The sequence below is a fragment of the Lipophrys pholis genome (genome assembly GCF_963383615.2).
Source record: "Lipophrys pholis genome assembly, chromosome: 9".
NCBI classification, from domain to species: domain Eukaryota; kingdom Metazoa; phylum Chordata; class Actinopteri; order Blenniiformes; family Blenniidae; genus Lipophrys; species Lipophrys pholis.
In genome coordinates, this window is record NC_137639.1 from 11,938,185 (window position 1) to 11,953,547 (window position 15,363).

Consider the following 15,363-nt stretch of genomic DNA (forward strand, 5'->3'; position numbering starts at 1 on the left):
CGACTCATTACCAAGGAGCCAGGGTAAACAACGTTCAGAGTTACGGTTGTGTTGAGCTCTGGTTTCAGCTCGATTGCTTCATGAATCCTCTCTGCTGAACGGGTCAATAAGAGACGTCCCAAACCGCACTGAACTGTCACTAATGTGCCATAATTTAACGCATTGCGTTTCATCTCAGCTGCTCCCCGAGAGTAAAATACTGCTTGTTTTTGTTGCACAGTAGAGATTTCAAACAGGTCGAAAATCTGCTCAGTTGTGGAAAAAAAAGCATCATAAATGTCATTTACATTCCAACGTTACATCAGTGTTGATTTCTACTTGCGTTTGATGTGAAATGATTAAATCACAAGAGGGGAGGGGACAAAAAAAACAAAACTCATCATGCCATTGTTGTTAATTACATGATTTATGTGCACCATTTGAATCAAAAACTAGGCTTTATCATTCTGAGTGACAGTACAGTAGCTGCCCAAGGCATCAAAGTATTCTACATATCAAAGCAGCCTTTATTCATAGAGTTTCTCTCCATTTGACATTATCAGTAAGTGCTGGATTCCCGGTATGCGTTTGTGTTACAATGTCTCCACTATCTTTTAGTAGCAACAAAATACATCATTCTTCTATGGCGTGGTGAGATTACAACTTGTAAATTATTGTTCACAGTGTGTTTAAATGACCACTGGAAATGTCTCGGGGTGTTTAGGACATAAGGGAGGAACATAAATCGACTGCTGGCTAAACATCTCTCAGCTTGTAAAGAAAACTCATATAGCCATCGTAGAAGTCACGTTGCCTCATCTGGGATCTCTGATTCATTTCTTCAAACGTTCCGTCATTTATTTTCTTCAGTCATCTGAAGGCACGAGGAAAAACCCGGCAGAAAGACCAGCGCGGCTGCTGCAGGTGCTTGTGGCATCTTTTTGATCGAGGCCCGCTTCCAATATGATCGCCGAGGATTGCCAAATCAGTCACGACAGATATTTCCTCCACAGGGCTGAGCACGAGCAGGCCAACATGATCTGGACTGATTCGAGACGGTAAATTATCTTCCCTGAAATGAAGACAGAGGGAGCGAACAGCACCGTCATGTCTGATTAGAGTGGAAACCCTCAGAGGCACAGTTCAACATTTCAGGAAATATGCTTACTCACTTTCGTGTTGAAATGTGAGTAAGAAATAATCAGTTTCGTATAAGGAAAGCCACAGCCAGCTGCTGAGCGTTAAGACTGCGACAAGGGAAACAGCTTGCTTGAATCCGTTTCGATCTTTGAAAAAAAGTTTGTTCCCTCAACTGCATCTCTCCAGCTCAATAATTGACACACAATTTATCAGAAGTTCGTTATGTAAGAAAACAACTTTGAAAGAAATGTCTGTGTTAGGTGCCAGGCTAAATCATGAGAGGGTGACAGTCTCCATGCTACTTATAAAAATAAAATAAAAAATAAAAAAAATACCACCACGTTGACCTTGTTGTTGAAATAGTTTCCTCTAAACAAGGTCAAGTAACTTTAAGGATTCCTGGTATTACATAACACTCAGATTTGGATTGATCTCTCTTCAGGATCTCTTCTGGAGCCAGCGAGCCTGAATTGCGAACAAACTCCTCCTCCAAAACCCAGTATAGATCAAACGACACACTGCGGAGTCAGACGAGCTGCTTCCTCCGTGCTGTCAGTCATCAAAGCCCCATTTACTGGATACTGGCTGTCGATTCGGACACTCACAAGCACGTTATTATGCACACCTCTGCAATCCATTACAGCTTAACTATACTTTCTATTTCTTTGAAGGTAATGGGTACTTTTCATGTTTTTCTTGATGCTGTCAGAAACTTGATCTGCTTGATGTAGTTCAAAAGAGTGTGTGGTGATAGAGAAATGCTGTGGTTCCCAACACTGGTTCTGTTTCCTTTAAAGGTCAGAGATTACCAGTCACCGCAAGTTAGAAGTGACCGGTATGTTCTTAAAAACATTATATAATATACTGGGTATATTTCTCAGTTTTTAATGCATGTTTCAAATCAGTCTACACTGAACTGTCTTATATATACAGTATATATATATATATATATATATGACTGGTATTCATCACTGTTCTTGCAGGTTTCCAAATATGCTGTTGTGCTGAGACATTGTCAAACTGTTAAACCATGGTGCCACAAATCAAGTATATTGATGCTATCGCCATCATATTTGTTAACAATCGTGGTAGAAATGTTACCAATTTTACGGTGAATGACTTCAAGTTGTTTAAGCTCTTCTGTGGTAATCAATAGAATCTCATGCCAAACAAAAGCCTCATGCGCTCTACAATTTAGAGCAAAATGTTCTACTTGACTGTGAATGTTCAGGCCTGAAACTGTAAAAGAAATAATGAGCTTGTGTTCAGAAACATGGACTTGGAAGTCTTATTTTTCTGCTGAGATCAAAAGTGTAGCCCTGTGTTTGCTTTATATCGTTGCATTTTGAAATTTCACTTTTAATCATATGACTAATGCAGAGTGGAAATGAACATGTCAAATCATTACTTATTTTCTTTTTGTTTTTTTTTACTTTTGGGGGTTCCACAGAAGAGGGTTTTACAAATTTCTTTTCTTTTTTTTTTTGTCACTGAATTCTATAGATGCCAAAGTATTGGTAACATACACTATTGTATATCTGTATATGCAGAGATGTAACAAGGAGTTCATAATAAAATTCTCATGAGGGCGCAACAGATGGAAAATGAAAAGCATATCTACCTAAAATATCAAATTATAACTCAGTTTGAGCCAAGAGATTGTGGGATGACGAACCCCCTCCGATAGAGGTCGAACCTCAAACGCCCCCAAACATCCTCGCCACACATTCTTTTTTTATTATTATTATTATTATATAAATTTTTTGATGGCATAATATATTGTCGCATTGGATCCATCAGCAATATAGCATGTATCTCTTCTGATGCAAGTTATCTTGGCTATCATCTGCATCTGTTGTTAAACATTTGGTTTTACACTATTTGTCTGGATCACATAATAAAGACAGCTCTAAAAATTTGTGTTTTGATTGGATGAAATTGACAACTTTTTGGTATTTAAAAAAAAAAAACCAACAAAAAAAATACAGAAAAGTCATATGGAACCTCCAAAGCTCTCTGTCCGCCCCACACTCTGAAAACCACAGCTCTGATTGCATACTAATCATATGCATAAATAACTGTTTTCCCAATTGGTGAAATGCATTGACCAGCATATGTCCACCGGACACAACCTGTTGATGAAATGAAAACACAAACAAAAAAAACAAACACTGTGACATTTTGGATTTGAGTGAGCTGTTACACTGAGGGAATCGGTGCAGCCAATTGTGTGCCTCCCAGATACAATGATGAATGCTGACGCTGCTAACCAGACATCTCAGGGGACGCTAATAAAGACGAATGCACAAAGTTTTTCCACAGTATGTCAAGTGTTTCTAGAAGAAAAATGACAATTGAAACTCTGAATGTCCCTCCAGAGGGAGCGGTAAATAAATTATATAATTGGTAAATGGAAGGGAGATTGCCATTACAATTTGATTGAATTAAAAGTGAATTCATCTCAACCCTGCTACACATGGCAAGTCCTTCAAATCCTGGACGTGACGGTAATGCCCAATCTGCTCCTTTCAGTGTGTCTTCAGCATGTCCATCCGTTTCTATTCCATTTCTGCGTATAGTCCAGTCCAAGCTTCCTTCTGTGGTTCTTCAGTCGACATCTCAGTCCATGCAATCGTTGAAGGGATCATTTACCCTAAAAAAAGCCGCCTGTCAAGAGCTCAAAGCATGACCAATCTCAGCTGCTCTCACCATTTTTTCTTCCCTTTCAAAATCGAGCTTGAGGCCCAAAAAAAGTCTCTCAAGACAAAGGCTACATTCACTTAACTTGGGTTTTCCACCAGCTGGAGTTTGTGGTGGCTTACTGCACGCGGGCTGCAGATAGGTAGAAAAACATGGTGGTTTTCTGCTTTCAAAGAAGGAGAAAAATGTCCCTTTTGAGAGATCCTGTCAGGCAACCAGACCTAGACGGGAGATCTTGGCCGAGAGGAAAGAGTGGAGGATGAAGACGATCGGCTTCGGACACGAGTGGAGGTCCAGTTGCTGTTGGGAGAAGGAAAGAACAGCAGCATTAAAAGAAACAAAACACAAGAGAGAGACTATAAGAAAAAGCAGTAGTTGTAGAATTGAAGTTTGTAGGATTCATAGGAGGGAAGGAGAAGAAAGGAGGTCTTTAAAAGCACGGAAAACCATAAAAATATATTCAGACCCAACCCTACATTCAACAGTGTGGCAAGGATTAGAAGAGCCGAGCGGGAGCGGAGCCCCATACGCACACAAACAGGAACATGGCTCTCTCAAAGCCTGAATCAACAGCAGGTGATTTCACCGGAGCTCTGACTCACATCCTGCTGCCGAGCTCTACGGGGAGATTTAACCTATAAATTCACAGCTAATCGACTGCTTAGCTGGCCACATTCGACACTAGGAAAATGTCTGAGGCTACCTCATCGCCAAAGCTTGTATGGGCGCAACTTGAGTCAGGCTACACATCATGACTGGGCCACACAACAACTCGGCAGCTTGAATGCACTTTCAGTGCGGGTGGCTTTGCGTGGACTGGGACAAAATTAGACAAACGCAGCTCTTGCCAAGTTGAGAGTAAAGTCAACACTGTGAGAAAAAGGCCCAGCTGATTCGACTTTCAAATCCTGAGCTAATGAGCTGTCCACAAGTGCCATGGGATTTTTTCTCTATCTCGCTCTATCTTTTCAGTTTTTTAGCCTTGCCTATAGCTGTGCAGGGATTCAGAAATGCTAGATTCTGCTCTGTGAAGGTAGCCAGCAAAGGGGTTTGAATCAAAGCTCTAAAAGTCTTTGCTTATTTGCCTTCAGCATAAGTGAAGCTGTCAAACACGAGTGGAATCTGACAAAGATTTTACACAAGAGCTGAATGTGGACTGTCATAACAGATCCAGGCGTTGATGTAAAACACTTGAGTATCCAATTTCCAAATCCCCCAAAGCTTTCACGGCCACTTTATTTCCCAACATACAGTAAGACGCAGGTTCTGAGTGATGAAAAGGTGGGGTGCTTTTTTCTGTGTGGAACACTTTGTATGGGAACATAAAGACCAGGAAGGGAAGTAATAAACAAGCTGCGAGTCGGTTAAAGTACAAGAGGCTGAAAAGTGAAGCTTTAAATTCAGTGATGGGCACACTGAATTGTGTGATAGCATTTGGTCTTTCTTCAGGTACATCATGTGGTTGTGATTACTTTGAGTCTCGCGGCAAAACACAAGGTGTCTGGACTCCTATTCATCGAGCTGCTGAGTGGTGTGAACAGATTAAAAGTCTTACAGTCAGCGACGGGGTAATTTTTGTTCAAGAGAGCTCCATTCAAACGCTCCTGCCTCCTAAAGACTGACGTATGTGTGAAGTTTCATTCATTACAGGCGTTACTGTGTGATGGAGTGCTGTAATTCCCTCTCCATTGTGCCACTTTCCTTGCTTCTGCCTTGTTCGCTCGCGCTGCAATTTCAGTTTTGCTTCATTTCCCAGAGGTGTTGTGAAACTCCCCCGAGAGCGGGTATGAACTCGTTCTATTTACTGTAAGCCGCTCATGACCACAGCAAAATCTGCTTCATGTTTATCGTTGTTTCATGCCTCGCCACCGAAACTAAAAAGCACAAACAAGGAGCCAAAACAGGGGAATTTGAGCGCTGTTTAACTTTGTAAGTAATTCCCCCCCAAAATTCTTCAAATACGTAGGAATTGACACACTATAACAAATGCTTTTAAAATTTGAGTGACTATTTAATTAGAAAGTTCCATCCATCCATCCATCATAAACACTGCTTAATCCTGTGCAGGGTTGCAGGAATTAATCCCAGTTTACTATGGGCGAGTGCACGATACACCCTGGACAGGTCACACACAGGCTGAACATGCAAACTTAGTCCTTCTCACTGTGAGCCAAGAGTGCAGACCACTGCGCCATCGTTGCAGCCCTATTTAGAATGTTGAGAAGAGTTTAACTTCAAAGTTTTATATAACCTCTCTGCTAATGCAAAGCAAAGAAAACCAGCAAGTCTTGCAGAGTCATTGATAATAAAAGTTTAAGCCCACTTAATTCCACGTCTCAGGCAGAGAAATAGTTGATAAAAGCTGAGTTGCAGGGTTCACAGTCTTTTGTGTATATCTGGTGTGTGTTTTGGAATTTCCACGTTTACTTTTGCTTGTTTATTGGCTGCACAGTTTAGCTGGGTTGTTTTTACTCTTTTAATGAAGCATATTTGTGTCACTGGAGGAAAATGAAGCTGTCCAGACTGTCTTTGTGTATTATGCCGGCCTCATTACAAACCAATCGTAAAGTGGCATCGTGGTTAGCACTCTGGATTCACAGCTTGAAGACCTCAGTTTGATTCCAGGCTTCCGGATTGTTTCTCTGTATGCGAGTGTGTTTTTTTGGGGTTTTTTTAATTTTAAGGTGGTTCAGTTTCCTCCCACAGATAGAAGACATGCTTGTTTAGGTCGAGGATGTCCATTACTTATCGTTCAAGCTCAGATGGATTAGTTGAATTGGGTAGAAATGAAGGACTTTCACTAACAAAGACACCAGTGTTGTTTTTGGCACTAAATTATACTAGTTACTAATGTTTTCAGCCCATATTGATGAAGCAGATCACAACAAACTACACACTTTTCCAAAACAAAGCACCTGATGTAAAACATAAAGGGCGCCAGACGTCTGTCAGTTACATTTATTCTGTTCGAATAAAATGCTAAAGACCATGAGCTTAATCTATTCCTTCTTTAATATCGCTGAGTCTGCAAAGTGATCCGTCACACCTGATAATGACACTTAACATGAAATATGATTTCTTTATGTAGCTTACCACCATTGAGTATGGAGGGAATGAATAGTGCAATGTAAAGCGTCTTTGAATGTCCTGAAAAGCGCTACATAAGACCTTGGCATTATTATTATTATTAATATTATTATTATTATTATTATTATTATTATTATTTCACTATACATTTACAGTTTTCCTTTGAGAACAAACACACTTTTCAAGTTGTTTGTATTTGGGGACCATCTGAGTACAAGCATTTGTGAGATCACACATTCTTACATTTTGCGTGTCAAAAGGTGTTGCTGGAAAGAAGATAACACTCACAATCTCCCCTTCCTTCCCTCCAAAGTCAAGGAGGAGCATGCGGACGCCGTCATCCGAGGACATCTTTAGTTTTTCGAAGGGGTAGGAGAGGAGCGCTCGAGGCTTGCTCGGAGTGTGAACGACTCTCTCCCCGCTCAGCTCGCCGTCCTCCACTTTGGGGTCAGACAGCACTGAGAAGCCCTGCTCGTAGTGAATCACCAGCCGGCACTCCTGCCCCCGAAACAGACAACCTGCAACACGAATATTATAATTTTTGATTAACAGATCTTCTGTTAATAATTGGTAAATCAATGTTGACTGCAGATGGACTGCTGTCTTAGCACTTAAACACAATGAGCGGCTTGAATGTTTTGCATCATCTATCAAGTATATTTATCTTAACTCGTGTGCTGCCTGTGCGTTTACTTCAATACCACATTGATGTTTAACATAACGTGACTCCTCTTCATGTATCGACGGTTCTGCTGAAGGCACAGAGTGTCATTTTCCTGTTCCACAACATTTCTAGGCATCTTCTTCCCTGCTCTTTTTCCTCTCTTCACAGCTGAAAGCTGGCTGTACTATCTTCATGAGCTATCACATCAATCTGCTTTGTCTCGTCGCCACACAGTTTCATCCAGATACACCAATTCTCGTATTCAGTGCATCAACTGCAGAGTCCCCTTAACTCCCCTGATCCTCCCTGGGCCGACATGAAGGCCACACTACAGTATAAGCTGCTCTGTCTTGACAGCAGCTGATCCACCGGGTGTTATGTTTGTTTGACAAAGAGACAGCAAGTGAGAAGATTGTTATCTTTCAATTGTTTGCTGACGGCTCCAGTCTGGGCGGTGTGTGTGTTTGTGTCTGAGTGTACACTCAGAGTCTATACCTAAAGGATACACCTTAATTTGGAGGGCAAATGCAGGGTTTTACGCTGGTCTCTATGAATTTTTAAAAGCCGTTATGTTCTGGTTAGGGTTAGACACCATGGGCCATTTCTAAGATCATGAATAAAGCGTGCTAGATTCCATACTCGCATTATTAGATTGTGTTTAGTTTTTAGTGTGATTATATAGGTATAAAAACACAAGTAACATGAAACACTAACGGAAGTTTGTGGGTTTTGTGCACATTATACCTGCCATAGAGTTGGACATGCTAGTGGAGGAAGTTATCAAACATGTCAGATTGTTACAACCGATACAAGTTTGGCCAACCTCTCAATGGGAGAGTTCAGGAAAGGGTTCTGGGTTAGGGATATAAATGACATTGTATGTTGTACGTGGTCTGGAACTAAATTGATGTGTTATTTTATGTGTCTGTCAGATACAACCCTTGCCGCATCCCATTATTTGCTTACATCCATGTGCATCTACAATATCAAGTTTATGGCCATCTTGATGCCTCCAAACCGTCAGTGGATCAGGCCCTTGTGATGGTTAAGCCCTGTTTGAGTATGTATTATTTACTATTTTGGTATCTGAGTCTGATAACATTCTCACAATATGAGTGAAATAGGTTTTTTTGTTTTTATTTTGTGCTTGAGTTAGGGTTAGGAAGAAGTGATTATGGTTGCCGGTCGAGTGAGTCTGCAGAAAATCAATGTAAGTAAGTAAAACAAAACTCCTGTGAAAAGCATGTGAACACGTGTTGGTTGGTTGTTTCTCCATATATATTGCGTGGGGGATTCTCTTGTCCCCTATTGGGTTTTTACAAATTTTAAGGATTGAAATAAAGTTTTGGCAAAAAGATGGCTATGGTTAGAGTCAGTTTTCTTGCATGTGTGTGCACCCGGTACAGCCTGTACAAAAAGTGTTTTTGTTGCTTGAAGCTATGTGGAAGAGACATAGAGACCCATAAAAAATGTGTTCCTTCTCAGTGGGCTACAGAATATCCATGCTTGTACATTTCCCTATACAACATGTGTTATGTGTTGACATTGTTATTCCCCATGGCTCGCTGCAATCTGGGTTCGTCAGCTCCCAACAGGCCAACAATTCTCTATCCTCTCTTAGACAGACACTATACATAAACTATACATGGCAATAAGAATTTAATCTAAACAATGAAAAACAATGTGTATCCGGTAAGACACATACACAGATATGGTTAAAAAAAAAGAAAAAAAAGAAGCTTGTATAAGTCACCTGGAACATTACAGCAGATCATGTCAAAGTGTGTTGAATTGATATCGAGGTTTTCAACCTTGGTGAATCGGGAGCGAAAACCTAACCCAATTCCATCACTAACTGTATTGCTCGTCAGAGAGACGCTGTAACTTCACAGTGTGAAATAATGTATTCACAAAGACAAACACTGTGACTCGACATGATGGTTGACTGAGGGTGGCGGCTAATTAGCAGCAGTTTTCAGCTGTCAAACAGGCGCAGCAATTAGCACTTGATTGTGAGATTTTACTTAGCAACTCGAGGTAATCGTCACTGTCAGCACTGAAACTGCAGGCTCATGTCATGGTAGGTCGAGAGCAGGCAGGACACCAAAGTCAGATTTTTGTAACCTTAAATGGTCAACTGGCAACTGATCAATAACGTGCCGTCATATTAAAGCAGGTTCACAAAGATTTCGCAGCTTCCCTGGCCATGAGTCTCTCCATATCCACAGTGTGTGTGATATTTTTGGCATTGCTGACTCAGCACACATTAATGTTTATGTTGTGTTTTTTCAAAGGGGGATTAGTTCAACATCCTGAATCTTGCTGATGATCAGCCTTATTGAGAGCCCCCTAAAACATCTGAATCTCACAGTACACCTACTTGCTATAAACGGTCAATTTCTTCAGGCAATTTTCCGCAACTGAACTTTCTTCATTAAACAAAAATAAACCACTCTGAATGAAAAGTTAGATGCCAACAACAATATGTGAATTGACAAATGTGAATTATCTTGCAAACCCAGTGTAATCAGTCTTTGCAAGCAGTGTTTGCAAAGCCGATTTGGCATTCGTGACAGCTCAGGTCCTTTTCATTTTTAATAAAATTCTCCCTGGTGTTCATAATCTGTTGTAAATTACAGACTTCACAAAATGTTCTTGATAAAAGTATTAAAAAAAAAACATCCAATACATTAATCTCTCGGCTCTTTATCACCTGTGGAAAAAAACAACAAGACCGAGTTGATTGTAACTTTGGGAGGTGATAAGAAAAACAATGTGGATCAAACACAGAAATGACCCACATATAATATCCAGTTTTAAACCCCGACATCCCATAAGTGATGAAAAATGAGTCTTATCAAGTATAACTTTCTACTAATGTTGTGTAAACAATGCGGTGGGACCAACGTCTCCCTAATGGCTTCAATGGAGATGCAAATGGGGAAAAGAGTGCAGGTCTTTGTTGGGTTGGAGACGGGATATTCCACGTGAAACTCTACTCTACTACCTGAGAACGCTGTTCTAGTGGGGAAAGCAGGGTTACCCCACCAGAATACACTCATAGATAAAGGGGCTTTTCAGGCTGCAACAAAAGCCCTCCTTTCTGCCTGATGGTGAGTGGAGGAGACAGACGAGGGAAAAGGAGGGGTGGACGAGGGGCGGTTGATAACACAGACAGGACGAGGGAAAGCAATCTAATGATTCAGGGAGAAGACAGACAAGAGAGAGACACGAGGAAAACACTACCTCCGTTACCGCAACAACAAGTGGAAAAGGTTATTCGAGGACAAAAGTTGTTCCTATGGCCATTTGTCTTAAAACCTGTAAAGCATTCGCAGCAGGGAACCTGCCTCATATTCCAAACGTCTTTCTCCCTTTCGCTCGACTTCGTGCATCGCAGCAGGTTAATAGGTTGATTTTCCACAACCACCGAGATAAAATTGCTTCTGCTTTTTCCAAGTCATTAAGCTGTTTACCTGTTCATCAAAGAGACTTCAGCGACCTCCAACACAATCTAACATGTTTTACAGCTGTCACTTTGACAACGACATTAATGAGCAGAGCGGGCGATATAACTGATTGAAATCAGAAAAAACATGAAACCAAATGTAGAATAATGCCATAAATCTGAAGTCACACATTGTGTTTTTGACCTTAGAGACTTGTACTGTATTACTTCTGGGGCCCACTTACACTAATTTATTTACAAATTTACCCTCTAAACTTGTGCAAAACGTTGTGAATGCCAAACACAATGTGCGTGCCCCTTTACCCGAACTATAATACCTGAGCGCCTCACCCTAGCATATTATCATTGGTTATGTGAAAGGTCCCCACCGTGGGTCCCTAAGCAAGACCTTTGACCCCCAAGACCTTTGTTCCCCACAGAGACAGCCCACTGCTCTTGGTATGTGTATTTAAAGCTAACTATGAATAGGATGGATTAAATGCAGAGAAATCATTTCCACAAGGGGGTTAATGAAGTATGCTTTGTTTTTAATTAGCGTGCAATGTTTCCAGGTGATCAACTAAGATTAACAACATTAGTGAGATCACGTACAAACAGGAATATTCAAATAAGGGTTTTGCATGCACTGAGCCCCCACAACCACAAAATGGGAGGCGGCACCATGGAGGAGGACGTGTTAGCGGAGGAAGTTATCAAACAAATCAGAGCATTAAGAAGTCGCACACAAAGAACAATAAATAAATAAATAACAAAAGCAATATGGGATGTGATCGGTCACAAATTTGTGGTAAACAAAACAGAAGATATTCAGGAGACACAGAAAATATCTTGTAATAAAGTCTAAATAAAAACTGTGGGGAGCCAGCTGAGGAAATACTTCCACCAACCTTTTTCACGCAACATAAAACATATGCCTGATATTCCCTGTTCGTGAAGGAAAAACCACTAAATGGATAGTGGACATTATTTTCTGTACTGTATAACTATACAATTTAATATATTGTATGTTCAAACCTTCAGTAGATCAGGCAATAAATGTTTAAGTCTAAACTGTATTCAATCTGCATTTTACCCCCCAAAGAATAAGTTGGACCCTACAAGCGTCGGCTCCCAGTTTTCAAAAGAAAGTCTATTTCCTTGAAGTGGATAGGGCAGAGTGATTCCAATTATGGATTTTTATGGGAATGGTTGACAATAAACTGAAAAGCATGCAGTGAAGCAACACATGCCAGGAGATAGAGAGAAAGGTTTTGCACCATACAGGAAAGGAGTTTAAGTTCAATGCTGTGAACACACAACCAGAGCAAACTACTCAAAATACCTACACAAAAAGTTTAAGTCCTACTGGACAATAATGACAGAACTGACAGCAAGCCGAACAAATTAGTTTCCCATCTAAATTCCCTCAAGAATGGCCTAGTGGCCGGTGAGTGACTGAGAGTTAATCTATCTTCAGAGCAAATCTTTATCACGAGCTCCAACAGCGAATAAAGCATCACAATGATTTCGAAAGAAACACAGATGAAAAGCTGACAAGGTCAGTGTGGTGACTTCTCAAGCGGTAACTGCTGAAGAACGGGTTAATAAGCTTTGTATGCAGTATCATGCTCCTTCCCAGGACGGTGTAAATTACTTCACGACCTTTATAATGATAAACTGTGAACACCAGTCTGTCTCAGAAAAGTTAATGCATCCATTTCAAACTAGTGAGCAATAAAGATTAAAAACCACACCATACTATTTCAGCCTGTACTTCTGTCAGAGACCAGCTACATAAATATGGATTAGTGGTGTTGATTTGTTCTTCAGTCAGTCTAAAGCCAAAAGTGTTGCACTATAATTCAATGTTCTTATATTCATGGTCTCAAAAAAGTATTTCTATTGACTTTAGCGATCTACCAAGCTCAGCTCTTGGTCGGATTATCTGGTCCAGAAATGCGTTTCTTCATTAACTGTGACACAGGATCTTTTGAATTAGATCTGATCATGTGATGCTGTCTGTTTGGTAATAAGCTGCAGAGGATAAGTAGATGGAGGGTGAACACGGTCACTTCAGGGTGTCTTCACACTTTTATTAAAGCTGTCTTGTTCCCTTGTAAATTTACAAATTTTGCGACTCATGACAAGGAAACTGTGAACCCCAGAGATTGTTTTGATATATTTTGAAAAGATACTTTTCCAGATTTGTTGCAGCCCAGTGAGTTGAAGGCCGAAATTACAAGGACAATATTAAAGTGTGGAGCAGCCTCTGGCTCAAATTCAAATGGCGATGTTCATACTTGTTTCAGCCAAGCAAAGCAGTCATGCCATAGTTTTCAATTTGATCGAACCTATTCTATCCGCACCTCATATTGTCTGTGCAACTACATAAACTACCTTTACATTCAACTATTTCCATCTGTGGAACATGAAAATTTCACTTTGTGTTGTGTTGTCTTGGCAGATGTCGAATAAACTAATTGAGCAAAATGTTAAAATCATTGCCAATTTTCTTTAGGCTCTTCTGAAGTTATCCTTTGTATTTCTTGTAGTTTTCTTCTTCACTTCACATTGATGTTATGCCTAATTGCCTAAACATATCAATCACAATGCTGGACAGAAAAACTCCTTCTCACATCCAGATTTTCACAGTTTTTACTAATCTGATTAGACCTCTACTCGGGCTGGTGGTGGGCCAAGCAACACTGAGACTAGAGACTGCGTGCACCAAAAGGAAACATAAATGTGGTATTTTCAAAAACGCTAACAGGGGAATGAGGAGGAACATTGTGTTGCAAACCCACACATCTCCGTGAAGCTCCCTAATCATTCAGGAGAAGTAAACAGTCAAAGACCCTTTGACTCTGTTTATTGATTCCACCGCTACATTTAAGCAACTGATATCGAGCAACTCGTCTGAGCAGCATTTTCTCATGGGATTACATGCACATCTCACAGATACTCGCCCTCACACACAAATTCTGATTATTATTACACAAAATGAAGTGTTAATTGAGGTCTGAAGACGTGAATGAACAAGACCTGCTACAGCGACATGGCACAACAGCTGGATCAGTGGGTGTAGAGGTTTTCACCAAGACATCAATGATCCAACAACGCAGAGAGTGGACTGACGACACTGCTGAGGTTGGATGTCATTCGCTGCTGGATTCATGCCGTCTCATATACGCACGAGTAGATTGAAGCGAAATTCTGTTAGACATAGTGTTATATATGGAGAGATAAGGGGGGACCCAGGGGAGATGTGCAGTTCCCAGGACATTTTGTGCTTTGAAAAAGAGGAGGGGGCAAGGGGTGAGGAGGAGGAGAGAGAAGTGTGTGTGTGGGGGGGGGGTGGTTATACTGGTGGAATTCCCTAGACAACCAATGCCCAATACACACCAACACACTCTAGAACTGCATTCCTTTCTATAAATAGTAGTAAGCATTTCGTTCACATCTTCCATATGATTGTCAACTTATGTCACAAACTGTTTATCTCCATGTACGAGCAGGCGTGTGGCGCCTTTGTGCGTTTGCATGTTTTTGTTCCGCGTTGTGCTTCGGATTTAAGCTTGCAACACCTCAGGCAGTGCTTCCTGTTGCAGCCACTGAAAATCTCCCTGAATATATTCAGATGTAGCATGCCTGAACATGTCTGAGGATGCAATGCAGGAGCCAGCGCAGTGACCTGTGCAGCTCTCTCTGCGCCATCCGCCGCCACATGCTTGCATTTCTTCACGTCTCCGTGGGCTTTTGTGTCTTTTTGTTTTCACCTCATTTTTTTTTTTAAGGAGCTTGTGTTACTCAGACTTAATGCTGATATGTTGTGTATCTAGACTCACTTGTGGAGACTTCTTTGATCATCTCAGCTGATGCGTGACATCCGTTAACGATCTGCCTGGTCCACAATGAGAGGTCCTTGGTGGTCTCCGCTCGGAACAGGTGCGTCTCGATGCCGAGTCGTGTGCCGGTCCGTGTGGCAAAGAACAGCTCCGTGCCTGAGTGAGGCGATCCCCGGTCCGGACCAGAGTGAACCAGACTGGGGAAACATTCACACACATTGAAGCCACTAAGAGGAATAAGAAGATATTTTTTATACGTATTTGATCACAGATATCAAATTGTCTAGGTTTGGGAAAAAAGCTATCGGTGACTTACCGAGTGGCTAAGAGTGGATAAATGTGTGCAGGGCTCTGCCAGGCCTCTTTGCCTCGAGGTAAACTATCAAACAGTAACAGGTCCTTCTCCGTCACCACCACCAGCAGCGGCTTCCAGCACTGCTTCTCGCTCTCAGTCTGAAACAAAGATAAACCATGAGAAAAGGCCCGACCGTTGGCGGCTT

The 15,363-nt window shown here is 41.2% G+C and overlaps 1 protein-coding gene across 1 annotated transcript in view; it reads right to left on the reverse strand.

Moving 5' to 3' along the window:
- Nucleotides 1-2,884: 2,884 nt before the first annotated feature.
- Nucleotides 2,885-15,363, reverse strand: part of sntb1 (syntrophin, basic 1) — a 35,764-nt gene continuing 23,285 nt past the window's right edge. Inside the window, exons 6-9 of the mRNA XM_080470856.1 lie at nt 15,180-15,316; nt 14,864-15,060; nt 7,195-7,424; nt 2,885-4,119 (exon numbers count right to left, since the gene is read on the reverse strand). Coding sequence (XP_080326982.1) covers nt 4,027-4,119; nt 7,195-7,424; nt 14,864-15,060; nt 15,180-15,316 — 657 coding nt within the window. The 3' untranslated portion in view covers nt 2,885-4,026. The remainder of the gene's footprint in view (nt 4,120-7,194; nt 7,425-14,863; nt 15,061-15,179; nt 15,317-15,363) is intronic.